Here is a 22,817-nt window from a genome sequence, read left to right as displayed (position 1 = left end):
CCTGCCGCTTATCTGATATATATAAGGACAGTCATTGGAGAATTTCAGAGATATAAAATAGGTCAAACGTTTCGATGATCCTGTATTAGCAACGTCCTTTTATAAGAATCATTGTCAGGGTAATTAAATGAAATCCAGTAATGCCCCGCCCCATTTGAATACGTAAGGTTATGGTTCCGTAACATCAGCAATAAGTTTTGTAGAAGAAGAAACAGTGATCTAAGATGTTAGAAGAAGTATAAAATGTAATTATGTACCGTTTTTGCCGCCCCCTTCAATTTGCAACTCTAGGCGGTCACCTGTTCTGCCTCTATGGTTATGTCGGCCCTGACAGGCACTATCCTTCAACACGTGTCCAATGAAAAGCATGCAGTGCATTTAGTTGAGTGTTGTTTGCACACGTGCAGTGCAATTCATTTTTTATTGTCATTGTACAATGATGTTTGCAATTCTTTGTAACACAACCGTATTTATGTAATAAAAAAATGTGACTGTTTTGTCGAAACCTAAATGTGTTGTAAAATGTTACTGTTCAATGATTTTAGTTTTGCAACTGCAGTGTCTGCATGTAAAACATCTTCAAATAACTCTGTGACTGTTGAACGGCTGAAACAAGGAAGAGTTACTACAAACAGAAATGCTTTCAAGTTTTTTTTATTGATGATTTTTTGGGACAGAACACACAATTGAGGGTTGGTCTTAGTTGGCAGTGATGGTCTGGTCGACCCATGCTCTGAGTTCAGTCACACGGGCGTAAACGCCAGGGGTGTTGGGAGAGCAGGTGCTACTGCCCCAGGACACGATGCCAACCTGAGTCCAGACGTTGTTCTTCTGGCAGACCAGGGGACCACCGGAGTCACCCTGCAACAAGGACAGGACGGGTCAGTGGTATTAAAACTGTATATAGATGTATGTATCTTCTTCTTAGCATTATTTTATCAGAAAGGAAAAATGATGCACCCAATAAAAGGTTGCCAAACAACTCAGACATTTAATGTAGGGGCTTGTATATAGTCTTCAGTTGCTGTATATTCTAAATGTGGTTATTTTCCATTAGGAGGAGTGTAGCTTTGTCTGGGAGAGAGGCTGCGGTTACCGGTGGACTTGGTCAGGCCCCACCCTGTGGTGACACACAGCATGCCTCCTGGGAAGACGTCACTGGACTGGGCCAGGCAGACAGGAGACACCGTTGTGCTCATGGTCGCAGGAGAGCTGAGCTTCAGCAGAGTGATGTCGTTCTTGATGGTGATGGGTTTGTAACTCGGGTGTCTGAACACCTGGGCAAGGGAAACAAAGACAGGAGCAGTGCATGATGGTCAGACAGCGCCATACTCGGTCTGTACAGTGCTTACTACACAGGGAAAGTCTTCCTACTGTACCTTGGCAATACTCATGACCTGAATGTTTTCAGCAGGAGAGGCACGGTTATGCTCCCCAAGAATAACACGGTGAGAAGTTCTGGAATAAAACAAATAAATGTTGTTTAAATCGATGGCTTAAGCACCAGCCAAGTGATTTTTAAATTACGTCATTAAAATAACAGACAGGTGATGAAATCGTCTTTGGGGAAAGCTTTGCTGAGATAGCTTCAGACACAGCAGTTTCTTAAAAACAATTCAAAAACAGTTTGTGTTGCTTCAAATTAAATTGTAGATCAAAATGAATTTAATAATTTACTGTTATCTGGTTTGATTATGACAACAAACCCACTGTATAGACCTCAGAACACAGCAGAAAATGTTTTACAAGATAGACATGACTCCACCTGGTGTGGTAGAAATGTAGCCACAATGGAACAGAAGTACCGGAACATACCTGCAACATTCTAACTGTCATTTATACAACATAACAGAGACATGGGATAGACGTACTTGACACTGCAGTGGGCAGCTGTCACCACCCAGAGCTCATTGATCAGGGAGCCTCAGCAGAAGTGGAACCCAGTGTAGTCCTGAAACAGTGAGCGATGATTGTTGTATACATTACACACAGAAAACACAACAAGGCAGTCACCCCAGGCTACAGCGAAGGTGCAATGAGATTATCAAATTCAGAGGGCTACAGCGAAGGCGCCATGGGATTATCAAATTCAGAGGGCTAGAGCGAAGGCACCATGGGATTATCAAATTCAGAGGGCTACAGCGAAGGCACCATGGGATTATCAAATTCAGAGGGCTAGAGCGAAGGCACCATGGGATTATCAAATTCAGAGGGCTACAGCGAAGGCGCCATGGGATTATCAAATTCAAAGGGCTACAGCAAAGGCTCCATGGGATTATCAAATTCAGAGGGCTACAGCGAAGGCGCCATGGGATTATCAAATTCAGAGGGCTAGAGTGAAGGCGCCATGGGATTATCAAATTCAGAGGGCTAGAGTGAAGGCGCCATGGGATTATCAAATTCAGAGGGCTGTTTTTTTACTCCAGTCTCCAGCATTAAAATAATTAAAATAAATACTAAAAGCTGTAACCAGTTCATTTTCTACCGTTAGTCGTATTCAGCAGCAACTATCTGCGTGCAGGTGCCCAGTTCTCACACAACCCTGTAAACAACTTGGGCTGCATTCCAAGGTTACATGTTTCCAATTATCTATTGTTCAAGAAATGGAAGACTGCCATCTTGACTAGAGAAAGAAACACGTGTTGCAGGCTTTATTCTATTACATTACTTTTAAACCTTTAATTACAACATTAGCTGCCTTTGAGCGCTCTCTAAATGCAATTGCATGTAAACACATGCTATCCAAATGATTATATAAGAAGTAAGCATGTGTTCACATTGAACCCGTAGCAGTACCGCATCATGAACAGGCAGTGAAAAGGACATTCTTATCAAGTGTGTTCTGCACTGGGATCATTTGCTTTAAAATGGGTTATGAGCTACATACCTTGGACATGATGTTTGGTTGTTTTTTCCAGAACAAGGAGCAACAATTGCTGTGGGAGAGGAGACTAAAATAATACAGTATAAAAGAGTCCTTGTTGACGTCCAGCCCTGCATTGTACCCCAGGCCCAGAGAGACCTACTTCAAATAGGACTGACTTCAAGTCCAGTTCCCCAATTTACTCATCAATATCTGCAGTCACGGTTTTTTGTTTTTGTTTTGTTTTTTGTTTATGTGAATACAAAGTTCCCCTGTCAACATTTTATAAAAAATATTTCTGCAAAATAAAGTATAGCACGGGTCTGGTACTATTATACGGTACATGCAGTGACTAAAGGGATACAAAGAATATCACCCGTAACTATTAATCACTCAATAGTGTTGAATTTAGAAACACTAAACGAATCTCAAATTCAACAACCAATGTTTTGCATAATGGAAACCAAGTTTCTAAAATCCCTATTTACAAAACTTTAAGAAATTTGTTGCTGAGAATTACGACGTATCTGCATCAGAAGAATATAATTTGATGTTATTAATATTTCTTAATCTGAAATTGTATTTATTGCCTGTGCATAAAATGGGGGTTGGGTTTCCATGTGTGGTTATTTACACGATGAGCGTGCAGGTTTGGTTGAATAGCTCGAGAGGATCAGGCTGGTGGCCGAAAACTGCAACTGTAATGTATCGGGCCATCTGGATGCGGAAAATATTAAGGCTTGTTCTGTTTTGTTTTATTTTTTGATCTATGAACCAAATTAGCAAAGTAGATGGGATGTACAGGAGAGAATCCCCTGCCGAGTGAGCTCCTAGCACCAGCCCCGTGGCAGGCAGGGAGATGCAGCTTTTATACAGTATATGACAGAATGCATACTGTAGTAGGGTTGCTATTGGCATAACACAGCAGTCAGTCCTGTGAGGGTAAGCCCATTTACACACTGTAGATGTTTCTATTTAGTTTGTTTCAGAATGATTTTATATTTACCAGGAACGCATGTGGGTGTGTGCGTGTGCAGGGCGGGGGGTTGTGTGTGTGTGTGTGCGCATCAAACAAATGAAAGAAACAGTGTGATACTTTGGCATCTTAGTTAAGCATTTATTAATGTTGCAAAAAGAGATTAAAACACATATCTAATCAGCTTTTCTAGATTTAAGAAAACATTTTCACTTGCCATAGAAACAGTGGTAACAAAAAGTATTGACACCCTCTATTTTCAACAGTATTGCACCGAGTAGCCAATAATAAATCATTGATTTTCATTAAATGATTTGACAGAGGATCAGGGGCGCTGGCACTAGGGGTGCTGGGGGTGTGGCATGTTTTTTCAGTTGAGCTCTGCCTAGTTTAAGAGCTTTATGGTATTGAGTAATTGAAACAGATCTGTTGATAAACAATAATAATAAAAAAAAATTCCCCCAGACATATCCAAACAAAGCAATACCAAATACCCATAAACGGTACACTGAACGGGTACGAATGATTAGGCTTGTCTTTTTCACAAACCTTATTATTTTCAACATGAACTATTATTTTGTGTTTGTACTTTATTAATGTATCTAATTAACCACTGACCAAACGACTGACTGACTCTTGTTATGAAAGGGTGTCAATGCTCCGGCACCAAAGCTCAAGAGAGAGGCTGTGCGTCTCAGTGTCTGCTGTGGGGACAGGCGTTGCTGATTCTCCTGCAGTAGCAGATGGCATTGAAGAAGCGGCAGTAACAGGTGTCACATGGGTCACAGCAGGACTGATGCCCGATACAGGACTTCCGATTCATGACACAACTCCTGGGGGAGCGGGGCGCTCTGCGCTGAAGTTGCAGTGCATCAGACATCTCCTAGAATTGAGAGGCAAGCACAGCTTTGGCTAGGAGCACACTGCACTTTTTTTTGCATGCATGTATTTATGTACTGTATGTCTGCATCTATGTTTGAATGTATGTGGGTATGTGCGTGTACATTATGTATGTATGTATGTGTGTTTGCCTGTGGATGTATGTATGCATCTATGTATCATTGTAAGTGTGTGCTGTATGTACAGTATGTGTGCATATGTATGTATATTTATGTATAAGTGTGTGTATCTATGAATGTATGTATAAATGTTTTAAGGTTTTTTAAATCAACCAAAGTTTAAGATTTGTTTTATCACTCAAATCATTAACATGTGTTACATTAAATATTAGTTAAACAATAGTATAATATTATAAGAAAACACCAAATCCAAATAAAGACGACGCTTTCATTAAAAACCCTTCAAGTCATTTAAATCAAATTATGATGCATTCACTTGTAAAATGTTAAACTTTTGTGTGTGTGTATATATATGTGTATATATATATATATATATATATATATATATATATATATATATATATATATATATATATATAAATAACTGGCTTATTTAAATACTTGTTTTATTTAAACTCCTTAGTATTACAGCAATACCATGGCCGTTAGTGTTTTATTATTTCATAATCTGTCACCGGCTCTTTAAAGATCCTACCTCGGGATCAAGAACTTTTTCCATGAGCAGCTCTTCTTCGGCATCTGCAGCCATTCTGTCAAAGTCCGCTCTTAATAACGCAGCTTTAATGAGAATAAAAAACAGATTTGTTACAGGAACGCACAAAGGGCTACATTCTCCGACATGTATTGACTCCGAATCATGCACAAGCTTTTTTCTGTTAGTAAAATCAATCTATCAGTCAAGCCTTTACTTAACCATATAAGTCAGTTGAGAACAGATTCAGATTTTCAATGAGTACCAGGCAAAAAACAAATTACACCTAATAAAATCCCATAATCAGAAATAAACAACTCAGACACTTAATGTAGGGTCTGTATTTTAAATAGTTTCAATTTCTTTCTTATTTGTTTTAGAATTGTAATTGGAGTTTTTCCTTCAGAAAAATAACTGTGCTAATGACAATCTGGAATAAATAGCCTTGAGAATCTAGCATATTATTATTATTATTCATTTCTTAGCAGACGCCCTTATCCAGGGCGACTTACAATTGTTACAAGATATCACATTATACATTATTTCACATTATACAGTTATCACATTATTTTTACATACAATTGCCCATTTATACAGTTGGGTTTTTACTGGAGCAATCTAGGTAAAGTACCTTGCTCAAGGGTACAACAGCAGTGTCCTCCACTAGGGATTGAACCCACAACCCTCCGGTCAAGAGTCCAGTGCCCTAACCACTCCTCCACACTGCTGCCCTCCTAGCATAGTGTCCATAGACTATAAACCCTCACTCAAATACATGCAGCCTGCACAGCACTGCATTGGGATTTTATTAAACTGGCCCACAGTAATACACAAACATACCTACGTGGTATTCTCACAGCCTCAAGGTAAAACACTGCAGTTGGTTTCTAAAGGGCCCCAGTGACACAGTATTTACATTTAAGAACATTTCTGCATTACTCTTGTAAGTGCAAATCCAGGCTATGAAAGTGACAAATTACTAAGAGATTGCCACAGTTATGAAGATTGATGTGTTTTCGTCTACACTGCAGAGAGTGGAAGAGGTTCAATTAGGACTAAGTGTCGCTCTACAAACAACCCAGTGTGTCTTGAGAAGTGGTCCTATTATCTCAATATACATTCAATATACAGTATGCAGTCTGTGGGTGCTGTTGCAATGAACTGCTTAATATGATCGCTATTCTCAAGGAGTGCTCCCTGTATGAACTTGGAAAGAGATTTGAAGTGAACATGGTGAAATGAACTGACCTGAGTCCTCGACTTTCCTCAGCAGGCCTGGGTAGACATGCCTCCCCTCCAGGCTGATAGAGGGGTTGATATCGTCCACTTGCCCGCTGCCATGGACAGACGTTAGGGCCACCTGAATCCCCTGGAGCATCGCCCAGCACATCAGCAAGGTGTTCAACATGTCTGCACAGATTAGTTACAGCAACCTGAGTCTCACACAGCCGCCTCAAACAGGACGTATTCCGAAAGCAACAGCTTCAAATGATGATCACAAATTCACTTAGCCACAGACTTCATATACACAGCATTGTAACTTTCCTGAAGTTTAAAGAATATCACCCTTTTTGGTTACACTTTAAAACAATGGCTGCAGATCCCTATGAATTCCAAATCATTGGCTGCTATTCCTGTGGTGCCCCACTTGAATTCATTATGAATTTATGCCCATTTTTAAAAATATTTTTCAGGACTACAAAAACCATTCCAAACTATGTTGAAAATTCATATGCCATTATTTTAAACTGTTTAAATTAATGAAATGTTGTTTTTTAATTTTTAATTTTTTTAAACTTTTTTAAATAACAGAAGCATAATAGAAATAGATATTCTCACCAGGGTGGTCATGGTTATTAACATGCTATAACCATATTACAATAATTGACTTTGGTTTTATCACACACTGCCATGTTATAAAGCAATGATCAGAGTTCTCAGAATGTCTTGCAGATTATATAACACTGCTTTTCTACAGCCTGGTATTAGCATGAATCATAATATGATATCATTTGTCATTTTTAACACACATTTTATTATTTATAGGAGAGCCTTAAACTAAAGTGCACACATGGAATACACACAGTACTATTTAGAAAGGGGTTAACATGAGAAACCTCATTCCTACATACATGATCTATAGATGTAAATGATTAACCAGGATAAACTCCCAACGACATTGTACTGTATGCAAACATACGTCTCTCGAACGATCTAGCAGACAATAAACTCCATTTGAACATATGTGTTTGTACACATAATGTCTGCATACATGTATTGAATCATGTAAAACGATAAGGTATAAACCCAGAAGATAGACACATAAACCCAGTCATGCACATATTGACAGAAGCAAACTCCCAACCTACTGTAATTGCAGATATTGGGTCTTGTCCAGCTTGAGTTCTTCTTTCTGAGTGACCTGGAGGCTCTGGGTTTATATTGGGTTCCAGTGAAGGACTAATCACATGGATACAATGTGTGGGAGGTAGGAGTGGTTTCTCAGTGTTTCATTCATTCATTTATTTGCAGTTCTGTGTATAAACATTCATACCTATTTTAGTCATTTACTTGTAAGTGCTTTCTTATACAGTGAAAAATGCTTCTTAGAATCACCAGTCGACTGAATCATACTGTGATCAAAAAATAAACGTCCTTTGCTGTTCAACCAACACAAAAACCTGCAGCTTTTTAAATCAACCGCTTCATGTGATCATAGCTAGTTATTTTATTCCTCACTACATAGATGATTGGAACTTTAAACCAGAACCTACAGTAGAGTGCATATTTATTCAAACACCTCATGATTTGTCATTGATATCCTTTATATACCTACTTGCATGAACATCTCTGGGTGTGAGAACTTCAATTTTCAGTCAGTAATCCGTGATATATAAGCAATAGGCACTTGTGTGTGAAACTGTTAGACCACTTTGTGCTTTAATTAGGCATATTAAACAACTTCTAAAACATCTCATGCATTTTACCACTTGTAGCTTTGTGTTACTTTTCTCTTACTATTTTAAATTAATTTGCCTATTTTAACAATTTTCGCAGATTTTCAATTCCAGAGGTTTGATTGCTTTTGCACAACAAACTAAAACTCCAGAAGCAATGGGGTGTTGTAATAAATGTACACACTGCTGTAGTACTCGGCTTCACATACAACGTCGGGTTAGGAGGCTGATTGCTAGATTCATACTCTGTTCATTCTACTACAGTTAGGTTTGAATTGTGAATCATTTCTATCTCAGTGGCATGAATAAACAGGCCAGTCGTTATTATTTAGAGGCACAGAGAAAATGCCGCTTTGTGATATAAACACAGTAATTGTGATATATACACTGGTGTCAGCGGTGAGATATCTCATCAAAGTACAGTTTGATCAGTAGGTGGAATCCACATAGTTATTTTATATTATTTTCCTCAAACATAATGTTCAAGAGAGGAAAAAGAAGTGGGTAAAGTCTCTGACATAATAAAATCAATGTACACAGAAAACAACTGCATAGTAAAAATTGGCAACAAAAGGACAGAATTCTTCACTCAGGGGCGTGGGGTGAGACAGGGCTGCAGTCTGTCCAACACTGTTCAATATTTCCATCAATGAGTTAGCAATGATGCTGGAAAAGTCTGCAGCCCCTGGCCTCACTCTACATGACACAGAAGTCAAGTTCCTGCTCTGCGCAGATGACCTGGTCCCGCTGTTGCCCACAGAGCAGGGGCTGCAGCAGAACTGGGCTCTGCTGGAGCAGTACTGTCAGTCTTGGGCCTTGTCAGTAAACCTTAAAAAGTTAAAACCACAAACTACACTTACCTGGGCCTGACTATCAGTGCACCAGGGAGCTTTAACCTGACAGTAAATGCACTAAAGGAAAAAGCCAGAAGAGCTTTTTATGCCATCAAAAGAAGATTCTATAACATTAATATACCTGTCAAAATATGGCTAAAATCAGCGCTGCTCCCAAATATGAAAAACTTTACCAAACAAATGATGAACAAACCTAATATATGTTGGCTATGTATTTAAAGACTTTCCACAAAAACAACATATTTAGCCTCATGGGTACAAATCCGGCCTGATATGACTGATTAAAACTAGCAGTTTGCCCAAGGTAAATCAAGGCAGTTGTGCTTTGATTTACTTGGGCATCACAGCTTTACAGGGCTGATGCTTTCTTGAAGCTTTTTGTAAATATCTGGGGAAGGCAGATTCCTTAATGTCACTTGGTTGTTTTTGTACATATGAAAGAAATATTTTGGTCAGATAATGAAGAGAGTGTCTCTTACATTTCCATCAGCTGCTCAATGCCATTTCCTTTGATTTTCCATATTATCGAACACGTCGTGCCTTCGGTTTAAGAATATTGCATGTATGCTGCTGCTGAATTGAATTTTAAGAGGTTAATTCGGCTTTAATCAGTGCAGAATGCTGCCAGGCTTTTAGGAATTGACATTTCTATTCTTAGTGCCACAGTGACATGACGCTCATTAAATATTTGTTTTTTCCCTCCTAATAAAGTATAAAATGTTCTTTACCTTTCCTGTTAGTCAGCCAGTTAAAGGAAAGCATTTAATTGGTTTTCTATTTGGTTGCACTACTACAGCTTTATTTTCTCCATTCAGTAAAGGTTTCAATTGGTTTCATTTGTGTAATGCTTCCTGGAGATCACTTCCAATTCTCTATTAATATTACTTTAAGAAAGAAAGAAAGAAAGAAAGAAAGAAAGAAAGAAAGAAAGAAAGAAAGAAAAAAGACACAACTGCAGAATAGAATTTAGATTTTCAAAAAGTTTAAAGGTTTTATAAAACTAAACCCACAGATAACAGTGAGGACGACTCATCAGCTCTTATTTGTGTTTGGAGCAGTGACAAATATGCTGGTTTTGGTTTACAGAACATTTTCTTGTTGTGCAACATGTTCATGACGGATAAATGGGTACATGGTACTGGCAAAACATGAACATTTAATAACACAAATATTAAGGGCCGGTAATTGATAATAAGCAATAAGAAAAGGCATGATATATTGTATTAAGATAAAATAAAAACTTCCATAAAAACAAACATTGTTCAGCACTCAACGATACAGATTGCATCCCTCTCAATCAGTATATATTAGCATCACCATTAAGGCTACCTTTCCCAGATGAAATGGCTTTCTAATTAGGTGCCTGTTTAAATGTTCCATTATTTCAAATGCACAGCAGTGGTAGAAGCCGTGGTTGAGCTGGCTGAAAAATGTATCTTTTAAATTATGAGTTTCTCTTTACTTTATTTTCTGTGTTTATGTTTTTCTGTAACCCAAACAACAAACCCACATTCTCCATAAACAAGAATACTTAAGCAGACACAGATTTAGCAGACCAAACAATCACAAACTAACATTTTACTATAATTCAAAAATCAGTGAAACACAAACAACCAAAAACAGCTAGTGTTGATCACCACGTGCATCTTTTTTTCTTCTGCAACTTTGCGGTGGACTTCTCATTTTGTCTTATTCGTCGTGAATTGTTTTTTGGTCCGTGTACCACATTGTGACGATGCACCACTTTATATTTGCACCCTTGTAGAATTATGAAGACAGCGTTGACTGGCTTAAGCATGATTCGCACGGGACTAAAAACCAGCTAGCTGTACTCAATGAACAATGAACCGGTGTAAATAACTATTTCGTCCCTTGAGTGATATGTATTTCCATAAATATCTTCAAATACACCGTTAATCAAAGCATCCATTTTTAAGAGTCGCTATTTATGTTTTGTATTTTCGCCCGTCCGGTGTTCGGTTATGCACAAGCGTAGCGTTTTACTGAACTGAAGAATCTCAGGACACATCGTACCAATTTAATTTAATATTATATTATGGTTTATTGTGAAGGCTGCTGTATTACTGAGGTGAATAGCCTGGAAATGCTGCATGAATTCTAACATAACACTGACATGTTCGATTCGCACGGGAGATACCGTGCAATTTCACGGAAGGTCCCTATGTCCAGTAAAAAAAAAAAATGAGAGGACCTCTGAGAAAATTATCTTGCGTAAAGATAAACGGCACGGTTCGCATACATTTAATACGTCTATGGCAAGCAGCCCCTGAATTAATTGTCAAAGCATGATACAGGTGTATGCAGCCTTTGGACTGGATAACGAGCTCCAAAGCTCCAAACAGAAACACATTTTTTATATATATTGGCGAATGTTACTACCAGTAGAATTTTTATTGGCAGTAAAGTAGCTGATTTCGCTATTGTCAGTAGCGGCACAAAACAAATTCCTTATAACTATTTCCCCTTCTCTTTCTCTAAACTTAGGGAAATGACATGTTTTTCTTTTTTATGTACTTTATTCAACGGCATGTTTTCTTTATTAATTATTATTATTATTAGTAGTCGTAGTCGTATTAGTATTATTATTTATTTATTTATTTCTTAGCAGACGCCCTTATCCAGGGCGACTTACACTCGTAAACAAAAATACATTTCAAGAATCACAGTACAAATAATACTGTAATTTAGAGCAAGATAAAAAATACAGTGACTTTGTTTCTAGCAAGTACAAGTATGACAAAATACGATTCAATAACGGGGCAGATAACAGTGTCAGTGATAGTTATATCAGGATATAATTATTCCTTTAGGAATTCATTACGCTCGGATAGCAATGTATTAGCACATTTTATTTATTTTAGAATATTATTTAAGTTGCTACAAGAGTGGAATCCTTATTTTACAATAAAAAAGTATTTAAATACCAACGCCATTTAAATAACTACCGTGGACGAGCATCTTCTGCGAAGTGTGAATAGCGAGGCAGGTCACCTGACTGCCTACGCAAGGACTTGCAGGCGTCACCTGACCAGGGCGGTCACGTGCCTTCGCTTCCTGCTCCGTACAGCCGGTTTCCGTTCGGTGTCTCTGTCGCCGTAAAGTACTGGTCATATTATTCACAATTAAATACGCAGTTAAATAAAAATAAAATAAACCAAAATAAGCACCATGTCAATCTTCCCAGAGCTTTACTTCAACGTGGATAACGGCTACTTGGAAGGGCTGGTCCGGGGTTTCAAAGCAGGAATTCTGTCTCAGGGAGATTATCTGAATCTTGTTCAGTGCGAGTCACTGGAAGGTGAGTCCAGCAGATATTGAAGATAATACTGTTAGGAATACGGGGCTGGAGAAACGGAGAGTGAAATACATGTGAGCCCCAGGACAACATTAACATGACCGTCAGTTTATTTACATCAGGCTGCTGTTGTAGTCGGCGTGATGATAATGTTGCTGAATGTTTTGGTCTGCGTTCGGTCTGTGTTGTCAGATTCTGTCTATACAAGTCACAGGCCTGACTGCACAGGCTGCAGTACAAATCAGTATCACTGAATTATAACTGCAATTATGCGACTGACAATATCGAAAACTACAATTGTTTCTAGAAATACAATGAATATAGCGACGTCGTCTTCCTGTGACGGTGTTTTAAAATTCTCACTGATAGTATTAGTCTGTGATCTTAGGTAACTTGTAAGACTTAGGCGTAGAAATTGTTGGCCTGATGTTTTGCAAGTGAAGCACAAAATGAATTGCAGATCTACGAAACGTACGAAAATATTCTGCAATTTTTGTGTTATGTCTTGTATTTAAACTGTATGGGAAATATTACATAACGTTAGGAATCAAAAGTAATTAAGACAAAGGGAATTCGAATGACACCTGTCATGTACATTAGCTGACAAGTGTCACAAATGTAGCCCAGCTCAAATTTTGTAATCTAAATACATCAGATATGTAAATTCTTTCCCAATACAGTAGTGTGAGAGAAATTGAAACAAGACCACGGAACACAACATAAGAGCTGGACCAGTGTAATACACTAGCGCTTTCACCTCAGCAGCCTTTCAATTCTCTTACATAGAATTTTAAAAAGGTGCTGTAAATAAGATATGCCACTCGCCAACACACATTAAAAACAACTGCCATAAAATTTTACACCTTGGCAGCAGCTGCAGCTGACAGACCTCAAATTTGCATGTTGTGTTTCCAATACAAAATGGAAAAGATAAAACATTTAACATCGTTTCGGTATGAACTGGAAATTGCACGCCTTTGATAGGTGTAGATACATGTCAAAAGCAAAAACGTGCCTGCATTGTGTTCTATAGAACTGTAGATGGAGATATTGCTGCTAACTTTAAATGTGTAATTTATATCATGCTCTGAAGCATGTGTTGTATTTTCTTCTATCATTTTGTAACTCTCCCTTCTCAATTATGTTTCCAAAAAAAACACAAAAACATGGTTTGTCTTAAATCATTTTGTGTTTGTGCAATCTGTAAGGTTACATGGTTAGGAACTATATTGCAATGTTCTAAATATCCAACCATGCAAAACTGTATGTTTAATTCAGATCTTGCAGAATGGCCATCTTTACTTTGCTTCACATGGTTGTAGTAGATTTTTTCCTTTAGGTTTATGTTTGAGCTGGGCACTCACTTGTGCGCTAATTGTGTTTGCCTTGGCTGGAATGAAGTGTCAAGTGAGGTAAACAGGGTCGGACAAAAACAGAATCCCCTGCACTACGTGGCATACAGTTTATACAGCGATACCAATTCAGTATGTATTATAAAAGCACTATAGTGTAAACATTCTGTGAGCAATCGTTTTTTCTGTTCAGGTTGAGCAAGTAGAAACAATATCCAAGTGTAGAGCAAAATGAGGCGCTTTGGTGATGTCTAATTAACAGGATTATTTTTCACTTTTGCAGATCTGAAGCTGCACCTACAAAGCACAGATTATGGGAATTTTTTGGCAAACGAGGCCTCTCCTCTCACCGTGTCTGTCATTGATGACAAGCTGAAGGAGAAGATGGTGGTGGAGTTTCGCCACATGAGGAACCAGTCCTACGAGCCACTGGCCAGCTTCCTTGATTTTATCACGTAAGCACAGGACACAAGGAAGTCAATTTTGAATAAACAAGTGTCTCTCTCAAAGTTAGAGAACACATTATCTAATAATAATGATAAATAATCCTCATTGTTTAATATATTTATATAATTTTTTTTTAGGTACAGTTACATGATCGACAATGTTATCCTTTTAATTACTGGCACATTGCATCAACGATCCATCTCGGAGCTGGTTCCAAAGTGCCACCCCTTGGGAAGCTTTGAGCAGATGGAGGCTGTGAATATTGCCCAGACACCTGAAGAGCTTTATAATGCTATCTTGGTAGATACTCCCCTAGGTAAGAACCCTTGGCATGAACTTCATTATACAGGGCTGGCATAAAGTAGAAAGCTGCTTGAGATATATAAAACATGCTGTGGTTTATCAAGCCAACATAAAGCGATGACATTTTGTAGTCCTTTACAAATATAAAAATGACAATATATGTATCATTTCCTCATGAATGGGCTGTGGTCATCCACTACACTTTGTTTTCTTTTCTGTTTCAGCTGCGTTTTTTCAGGACTGTATATCCGAGCAGGATCTTGATGAAATGAACATTGAAATTATTAGAAATACACTGTACAAAGTAAGATATGCTATAAACCCAAATTATTTTTGTGGATATACACCTGAATACAATCTAAATCTTATTTACCAAAACATTTTTTTTGCCTTAGTTAATATAAAAGGCAGAAGGGCATATTTTGGGGGGTTTATTCTGATTATAGGTTATTATGAATTAGTATTACATTGTGAGAAATACATGTGGGTTTGTAATGTTGTAGAAACAATTCATAACATTTTTTATTTGTATTTTCTAGGCATACTTGGAGTCTTTCTACAAGTTCTGTTATACATTGGGAGGTACAACCGCAGACACCATGTGTCCTATTCTTGAAGTAAGTACATCAGTCATTTTTATTTGGTGCATTTGAATGCTCTAAATAAGGATACAGTAAGATGCCTGTATGTACATAGAGTTTTTAATGTATCTATAGAATGGCTGATCCAATTGTTATACATTTTCTAGCACACATCTGTTGCTCGTTGTTTTGAAGAAACTTCACATTCTTTAGCTCCATTATGGAGAGTATCAGAATTTGGGGAATGTATGTTACTGACATGCCAGTTCATTACATCAGCTCAATTTTCAGTTTTGTTTTTTGTGCAGTTTGAAGCAGACAGAAGAGCTTTCATCATCACCATAAACTCCTTTGGAACTGAGCTGTCAAAAGAAGACCGCGCTAAGCTCTTTCCTCATTGTGGCAAGCTGTACCCAGAAGGGCTGGCACAGTTGGCTAGGGCAGACGACTACGAGCAAGTCAAAGCGGTGGCAGACTACTATCCTGTAAGTACAATTAAAGCAAAACACTCAGAGTTAAATTAAAGTAAAAGTATTGTTTCCTTCACTTTTAAATATATTTTGCAATTTAACGAAATCTGGGAGATGTGCAGCATCCTTTTTATCAGGGATGGAAATAAGACTCCTATTGCATAACAGTTTCACCCATTCCAGGTTTTACAACGAGCTTGATTAGCCACAGTCTATAGGCAACAAGCTCAGGTGTGTCTTATTAAACTCATAGTGAAACCAGGAATGGATCAAACTGTGACGCTATGTTTTTCTAACCTTGATAATGCCATACAGTTTGAGTGAGAGAACTGTGAAGCCGAGCTGCTTTCTAATCACTAAAACATATGCATTCAAAACTCCTTCCTCTGGCTCTTGATAGATCTTTGAGCATTGTAATCCGTGAGTGAACATTGGTTGATTTGCTATGTTAGACAAGCATTGTTTCTAGTTTGGTCATGCATTGGTGTGATGGTACCTGTGAATATGACACACTCTGTTTCCTGTGTTCAATGTTCCCTCTAGGAATATAAACTTCTTTTTGAAGGAGCTGGAAGCAATCCTGGAGACAAAACCCTTGAGGACAGGTTCTTTGAACACGAGGTGAGGAGCGTGACTTGAAATGCTCACTTTCTTGACTTGAAATGCTTGGTTCTTGACTCTTCACAATGGGTAGTTAAATTATCAGTGTCTAAAGCCCTTTTCACACTGCCATGCTCTACCCGGTTCGGAACCTACCCGGGTCAGGACCCGGTGTCATGCGGGTCGGCTGCATGATTTCACACTGCTTTTGATAAAGCAGGATTGACCTGGGTGATTAGTGGCTTGTTATGGACGCTTCCAACCAAGCGTCTCTGAATTGAACCGTCGGCCCAAATGTTGATTACAGCAAATATTTAGAAAAAAAATAATTTATTCTGCACAGTAGAGTTAGTGAAAACCACACGCTGTGCTCTTCGTGCGGCTGACACATCTGCTGATCACTAACTTACCAGTATACAAAGGTAAGAACGCTTCATTGTGTCTGTTTACTGTCATGCTGGTCATGCGGTGTTGAGTTGAGGCGATACGTCTATTATTATATGGTAGTGTTTTTTGCGTATGACCTCTCCCATGTGTATGATGCGTATAACCCCTCCCCCCCCCCCCCCCACGGGACGAGCGTCCCGCTGAACATTTTCCAAATGTTGGCAAGTATGTATTCAATAGGTAACTACTTAAAGCCATCCAACATTGAAACCCATGCCACCAAACCTTTTCATGCTGAATAAGTCCTGTAGTGCAAGTCAGTACCCAGCATTTTTCCAATGAATATATGAATGTTTGCAGTATTGTATCTGTTACTGTATGCATGTGTTTTACACCAGTTGCCTTTTATTTTACTTTCAGGTGAAGCTGAACAAGCTGGCATTTCTGAACCAGTTTCACTTCAGTGTGTTTTACGCTTATGTGAAACTGAAGGAGCAGGAGTGCAGGAACATCGTGTGGATTGCAGAATGCATTGCTCAAAGACACCGAGCCAAGATCGACAACTACATTCCTATCTTCTAAATCTCCAGTCCTGGAGCCCTGCATTAATAGATGGTACCCGTCTCACTGTATTGATCAGCGATTGTATGGTCATTTACAAAATGGGCGGAAAAACAAACAAAAAAAAGAAACGTAGTGATGTCTCGCCATTTAAAAAAAAACAAAAAAAACTTTTTGAGTTGTAGTTATTTTGTGTTTTGATTCGATTTAACACTAAATGTACAGTACAGTGATTTATGTTTCTATCTATCCAGCAGTAGCACAGCTCCCGTATTGGTTCTGTATCTGCAGACAAGCATGTTTTCAACAAGTAACTTATAAGGGAAGGTATTAGTTGATACAGTTTCTGCTTCTATTAACATTTGCTGCATTTTATTTCAGCATTACCTAAGTAATCCACAAAAATAATCCCATTAAATGTTTTTCTGATTACTTTTTGCCCGTAAAGGAATAGGATAGTGGAAAGTTAATTTGAGTCTGTTTACTTGACTGTACAACATCAGTGTTTTGGTGCTGTGCTAGTTATACTTTAACTTGTGACAAAGCCTAAGCTGCCTCAGTTTGAGTTAACCATTGTTTGTTCATTGTGACTCAAGACTATTGTAGTACAGGTGTGGTGTTATGTGAGAATTAATCTGGATCATACTGAGGCTGCATGAAGGACCCTTCGTCAAAGTCCTGTCAGATCCTTGCATCACGACAAGGCAGTTTGATATTAAGTGCAGCTATTCTGCACTTGGGCCTGGCAGAATACTGAATTTGAATTATTCATAGTCGTACCCTGCATATTATAAATGGAACATTAACTAGAAGAGAACAAGGACTTTTTTTCATGTTGGCTAGATAACCTATGCAAGTATTACATGCCATGTTCATAAATCATTAATATGACTTTTACATTTACAACCATAACTAATGCTTTATAAATATGGACCTTGGCGCATATTTTTGATTCATGAATCAAAACAGCAAGAGAGGTTTAATCCCTGTAGCCTTTTTGTTTTAAATTCAAAACATGGTAATGCATTTTGTAATTTTGTGCTATTTGAGATGTAGACTTGCTTTGATTACGTATGCATTTTCAATGCAGCAAACTTCCAGTAGCAGCTGAATAACTTGTCTTGGATATTTACCAGGTGCTGTGGTTGGAGCTTACTGTTTCTGCATGTGGTATTGAGGTGTTATGTCAGCATCTGCTGCAAACTGTTTACAGACACCGTTATTACAGTTTTATCCCTGTCATGTCTAAATGGCACATTTTCCATTCCTAAACATGCATTCTCATAAGAGCGTTTTTTTGAACAGTAGTAGATTTTTTTTGTTGTTGTTCGTTATTTTAAAATGTGATTCGGCCTTAAGGGTATCCCTCATTATCTGCAAGAGCATCAAAGGTCAATCTGCCATCAGTTTCAATCTCAAGATTTTATTTAGATTTTATAATCTAAAAATCCTGCCCAGTGACTTGATATAAGTGCAGGAACCAAAATCAGACAAAATAAGATGGATACTATTAAATGAGATACACACACATACATATACACAGCCGGGCGGCAGAACATTATAGCCGGGAGCACTTTTAACGGAAAAATAAGCTTGCCTTTTAACTTAAATATATAATGCGACAAATAATTTGAATAATGTGTTGTCTTTCGTTGACTATATCTGGTTGTTCTTTTTTATGTTCTACATTTTCTTTTTCATTACTGTTTTTTTATTATGGTAAATTTACCGTGCTTATTTAGGGATTCTACGATTTGATTGGGGAAAGATAACGTAGGGTTAATGGAGTTCACAAAAAAAAAAAAACGATAACCTTTGCACTTACTGGTTAGCTTAATTTATTGAGCCTGTTGCTTCATTTAAATTGTTTTCTTCTATTTTTGTTTCTCACTGTTCTACATTTTTTGAATGCAAGTGTGCATTTTAACAATTTTTTTTATTTTATTTTTTATTACAAAACAGTACTGGCACACGTTTGGTCACCATCATGAAACCGCAGTGTAATAATCCAGCACCGCTGCACTTAAGCATTTGTATGTCAGCTGACAATGTTCAGCTGATATCCCATCACGACTTTCTCAAAGGTGTACAGCTTCTATATATGAACCCCCAGTGCATATGTATAGCTATTATGTACTGTACTTCTTCTCCCTTTTGACCCCCTGCATTCATTGTCACTATTTTTGCTTTGAAAGTAATTGGTTATTTTTTAGCAGTCATTTTTAACGCTTTAGCCTCTCGAAGTGCTTAACACAGAAAACCCGCCCCTTCAACTCTCTGATTGGTTAAATGTTGTGTCAAGACTTAACACAGCTGTCATGAGGTTCCAAGATTTTTTTTTTTTCACGCAGCAACGGTCGCAGAGCCTACAAAGGCACCACGAAATGTTCCTGTTAGGACAACTGAGGAAGTTAGCACCTCTGGTCACTGTTTTTAAAGTAACAAAAATGCTTATTCACTGCCAAACATGAACTACTTTAGATGTGTGATGGCTGCAGTATAGGATACTGACCTTAGATTTAGGGTTTCGGTGCTGGGAGAGGATTATTCATTGTTTTATTAACAATAATATGATAACCAATCAGAGTGCAGTGTCCTGACAGGAACATTTGGTAGTACCTTTTTAAGGACAGCGCAACGGTCTGCTAGAAGCTAAATCAATCTTTATTTCACTGTATTTATTATTATTATTATTATTTATCTCTTAGCAGACGCCCTTATCCAGGGCGACTTACAATCGCAAGCAAATACAAATACATTCAAGTGTTACAATATAAGTCATACAATAAGAACAAGAAATACAATAATTCTCAAGTGTGACAAACCACAATTCAATAATACAGCAGATAATAGTGAAAGTTACATCAGGATATGATTAAGTAGTGATAGTTACATCAGGATATGATTAAGTACAAAATACTACAGATTAAACACTTGGCAGATTACAATATTCTGAGGTACAGGATTAAATGCAGTAAAATAGGGGGCAGATAAGAGCAAAATAAAGCATATTTAAATGAAGGGTGATAGTGTCCCAGGATACAACAGAGGAGTTCTACAGGTGCTGTTTGAAGAGGTGAGTCTTAAGGAGGCGCCGGAATGTTGTTGCTGTATCTTGTAAAGCGCTTTGTGATGGTGGTCCACTATGAAAAGTGCTATATAAAATAAAGATTGATTGTTAAAGGCACAGTAGCATCTGCAAGACGGGCGGGTCAGGTTTTTTCAGCCTGAGGAGAACCCTGTTTGTATGTAGATCTATAGATAGAGGGAGTGATACAGATTAAAAAAAAAAAAAAAATTCAATTAAAGATGCTTTGACCGTAATTCAGCTGGAATCCAGTTAGAATTGATCTTCATAATATTGATCATTTAAAGCAACTCATTGAAAAGGTATGGCAGATAGTGGGGTATATTACAGTTTATCATTGTACATCTATCATAAAGCGGCGCTGTACTGTTGCAGGACACTCAGAACTGAACTACAGCTACTGCTCACTGCATGGTATCTTTAGTCTGTGTTTGGTGAAGTTAGTAAATGTGCTTCATATGTTACAAAAAAAACCTATAAGAAATTACATTATTTTAATGAGAAAAGTATGACAAGTGAGTGTGGTTCAGTCTGTTTTATTGGGAACAAAAGTTTGTTGATGCAGTTTAAGTGGAATGGTCCCATTCTTAATGCTCTGCATTGTGTGGTGTCATAAAGATAAATGGGGTCCAGTAAACTGTAGAACTTGTCTAGAAGTGATGTGTCGATGGCTTTGTGTTGTGTGTGTGTTCCTTTCCCTTGTAAATCTGTAGATTCCACTGGAGAATAAATTAATAATAACAGAATTTTAATTATTTATTAGAGTTGATCTAAATGATCTTGTATTGTTATGATAAATATGTAATGTTTCTAAAAGCTCTATGTCTGATACTTTAAGAACTTCCCTGTGGTGTATATATTCAATTTACTGACTTGCATCAAAGACTAGTGACGGGTGTTCGTTCTTATTTCCTGTTTTTGTGAATATTATTTCTCCTAAATGTGACAATAAATATTTACGTACAGTAAAAGATGGGTTGCAGATCGCAGTTTGTTTGTTTTCTTTGGATCACATTCTGTTAACAAATAGAAAGTAAAAAGCAATTGATAGTCAGATTTTGTTTTTTGGCTTACAGGTATTTCTTTTAGATTGCTTACATCACATTTGGCCACCAGGCGGAGTCATTGTTTAGCATAGCAATGTGATTTTTGAGTGTCCTTTTTCCACTAGAGGGGTGTGTTTACACATACATATCCTGCGAGTTACACAGACCTAAACTATAATTTCTTGAGTAAGGAGGATTTTTCCATGGCAGGCAGTACTATATATATGCACATTAGTTTTAGTATAGCCCTGTGGAGGTAGTTTACATTACCAATATGAAATGAGGTGCCAAGGAGTGGATTAGCTATGCCCACCCCCCCCACCCCCACACACACACACTTCTTCCTCCCCTCTTGAGCACCCAAAGTTACTGAGAGGATGCACATTCAAATGTTACCTGATGCACATACACACACTCAAAATAAACCCATTATTAAAAATAACACCTGCACATCACGTTGTAGTGAAGTGGATTAGCAGTTCCCAAGGTCTTCCAGTGAGTAAAGGAGTGCTGTCCATATTTGGGTGCAACATATATTAGTGATACCACTCCTAAGCACCTGATACTCATTTTAGTAGGTAAGTTTTCAGATAGAGGGGCGTTCCAAGCTGGCACAGCTGCTCACAGGTGTCTCTAACCGAGAGAGCAGATAAAGACCTTGCCCATTGGCACCTCATTGTTCTGGCTTTTCAAGGCATGAAATCCACCCCACAGGCAAATACTTATCTTAAATAAATAGCAGCTAAGGCTTGCTTCGCTGACATTGAGCTGCTTGTGCTATCCCTGCTCTCTGTCTACACACTGAGGACTTCGGCCTGCAGTGTGGCCAACACAGCACTCATCTCGAGCAAATAACAAAGGCTACTCTTTCAACGTGGAAATTAAATGAATGTTTTGACAGCCGTCCCTCTCTGATGGCTTTGAGAGAGTGTACGATATTTGAGGGGTGGTGGATGACACTGGAACTGACTTCAAGGAGAGATTTGTGTGTGGCAGTAGGACAAGACAGTTGATTGAAGGCTGGGTATAAGGGGACTAGTCCTAGCCTTTGCTGACCTCTGCCTACTACCTGATATCTCTCTCCCACACCATCCCTCTGTGTGAGCCAAGTTTAGGCCGTCTCACAGCCGGATGGTTGCTTGTACACAACTCCATGCAGTGGCAGGAGGTGTAATTGAGTATTAGAAATGCTTAAAAACTTCAGTTCTAAACTTCTATAGAAACAGATTTTGTAGGTCTTTACACCAAATTTAAGTTAGTACCGTTTTCTGTTTATCAAAAAAAATCAAACTGTTAAGGCACATTTCTAAGCCATTCAATTGCAAATGGGGGAAGACAACAGCTGTTGAAAAAATGTGAATGAATACAATCCCTTTACCACAGTAAGTTTACCAAATGCCTGTACCATGATTAAGCATGACTGCTTATTGTAACTTTGCTTTTGCCCTGTAGTTGGCTTTCATAC

At 38.1% G+C, this 22,817-nt stretch overlaps 2 protein-coding genes and 1 pseudogene across 2 annotated transcripts; 1 reads left to right on the top strand and 2 right to left on the bottom strand.

Annotated features, from left to right (window-relative positions):
- Nucleotides 1–698: 698 nt before the first annotated feature.
- Nucleotides 699–2,896, bottom strand: LOC117425877 (chymotrypsin A-like; annotated as a pseudogene).
- A 1,101-nt stretch (nucleotides 2,897–3,997) lies between these two features.
- LOC117425077 (agouti-related protein-like) lies at nucleotides 3,998–7,820 on the bottom strand. The gene is made up of 4 exons (XM_034041740.2): nucleotides 7,760–7,820; nucleotides 6,639–6,800; nucleotides 5,394–5,476; nucleotides 3,998–4,722 (listed from the first exon to the last, which is right to left on the bottom strand). Exons 2-4 carry the CDS (start codon nucleotides 6,796–6,798, stop codon nucleotides 4,534–4,536), a joined length of 432 nt encoding a protein of 143 aa, XP_033897631.1. The 5' UTR covers nucleotides 6,799–6,800; nucleotides 7,760–7,820; the 3' UTR covers nucleotides 3,998–4,533.
- A 4,390-nt stretch (nucleotides 7,821–12,210) lies between these two features.
- Nucleotides 12,211–21,288, top strand: LOC117425305 (V-type proton ATPase subunit d 1). Its single transcript, XM_034042131.3, has 8 exons — nucleotides 12,211–12,520; nucleotides 14,153–14,324; nucleotides 14,454–14,632; nucleotides 14,844–14,923; nucleotides 15,159–15,236; nucleotides 15,509–15,685; nucleotides 16,214–16,291; nucleotides 17,078–21,288. The coding sequence occupies exons 1-8, from the start codon at nucleotides 12,391–12,393 to the stop codon at nucleotides 17,237–17,239; spliced, it is 1,056 nt and encodes a 351-aa protein (XP_033898022.1). The 5' UTR covers nucleotides 12,211–12,390; the 3' UTR covers nucleotides 17,240–21,288.
- The last annotated feature ends 1,529 nt before the right edge of the window (nucleotides 21,289–22,817 follow it).

Source organism: Acipenser ruthenus, chromosome 20 (genome assembly GCF_902713425.1).
Source record: "Acipenser ruthenus chromosome 20, fAciRut3.2 maternal haplotype, whole genome shotgun sequence".
Taxonomy (NCBI): domain Eukaryota; kingdom Metazoa; phylum Chordata; class Actinopteri; order Acipenseriformes; family Acipenseridae; genus Acipenser; species Acipenser ruthenus.
Note: the sequence above shows the minus strand (reverse complement) of the source record. Positions and strands in the feature narration are given on the sequence as shown.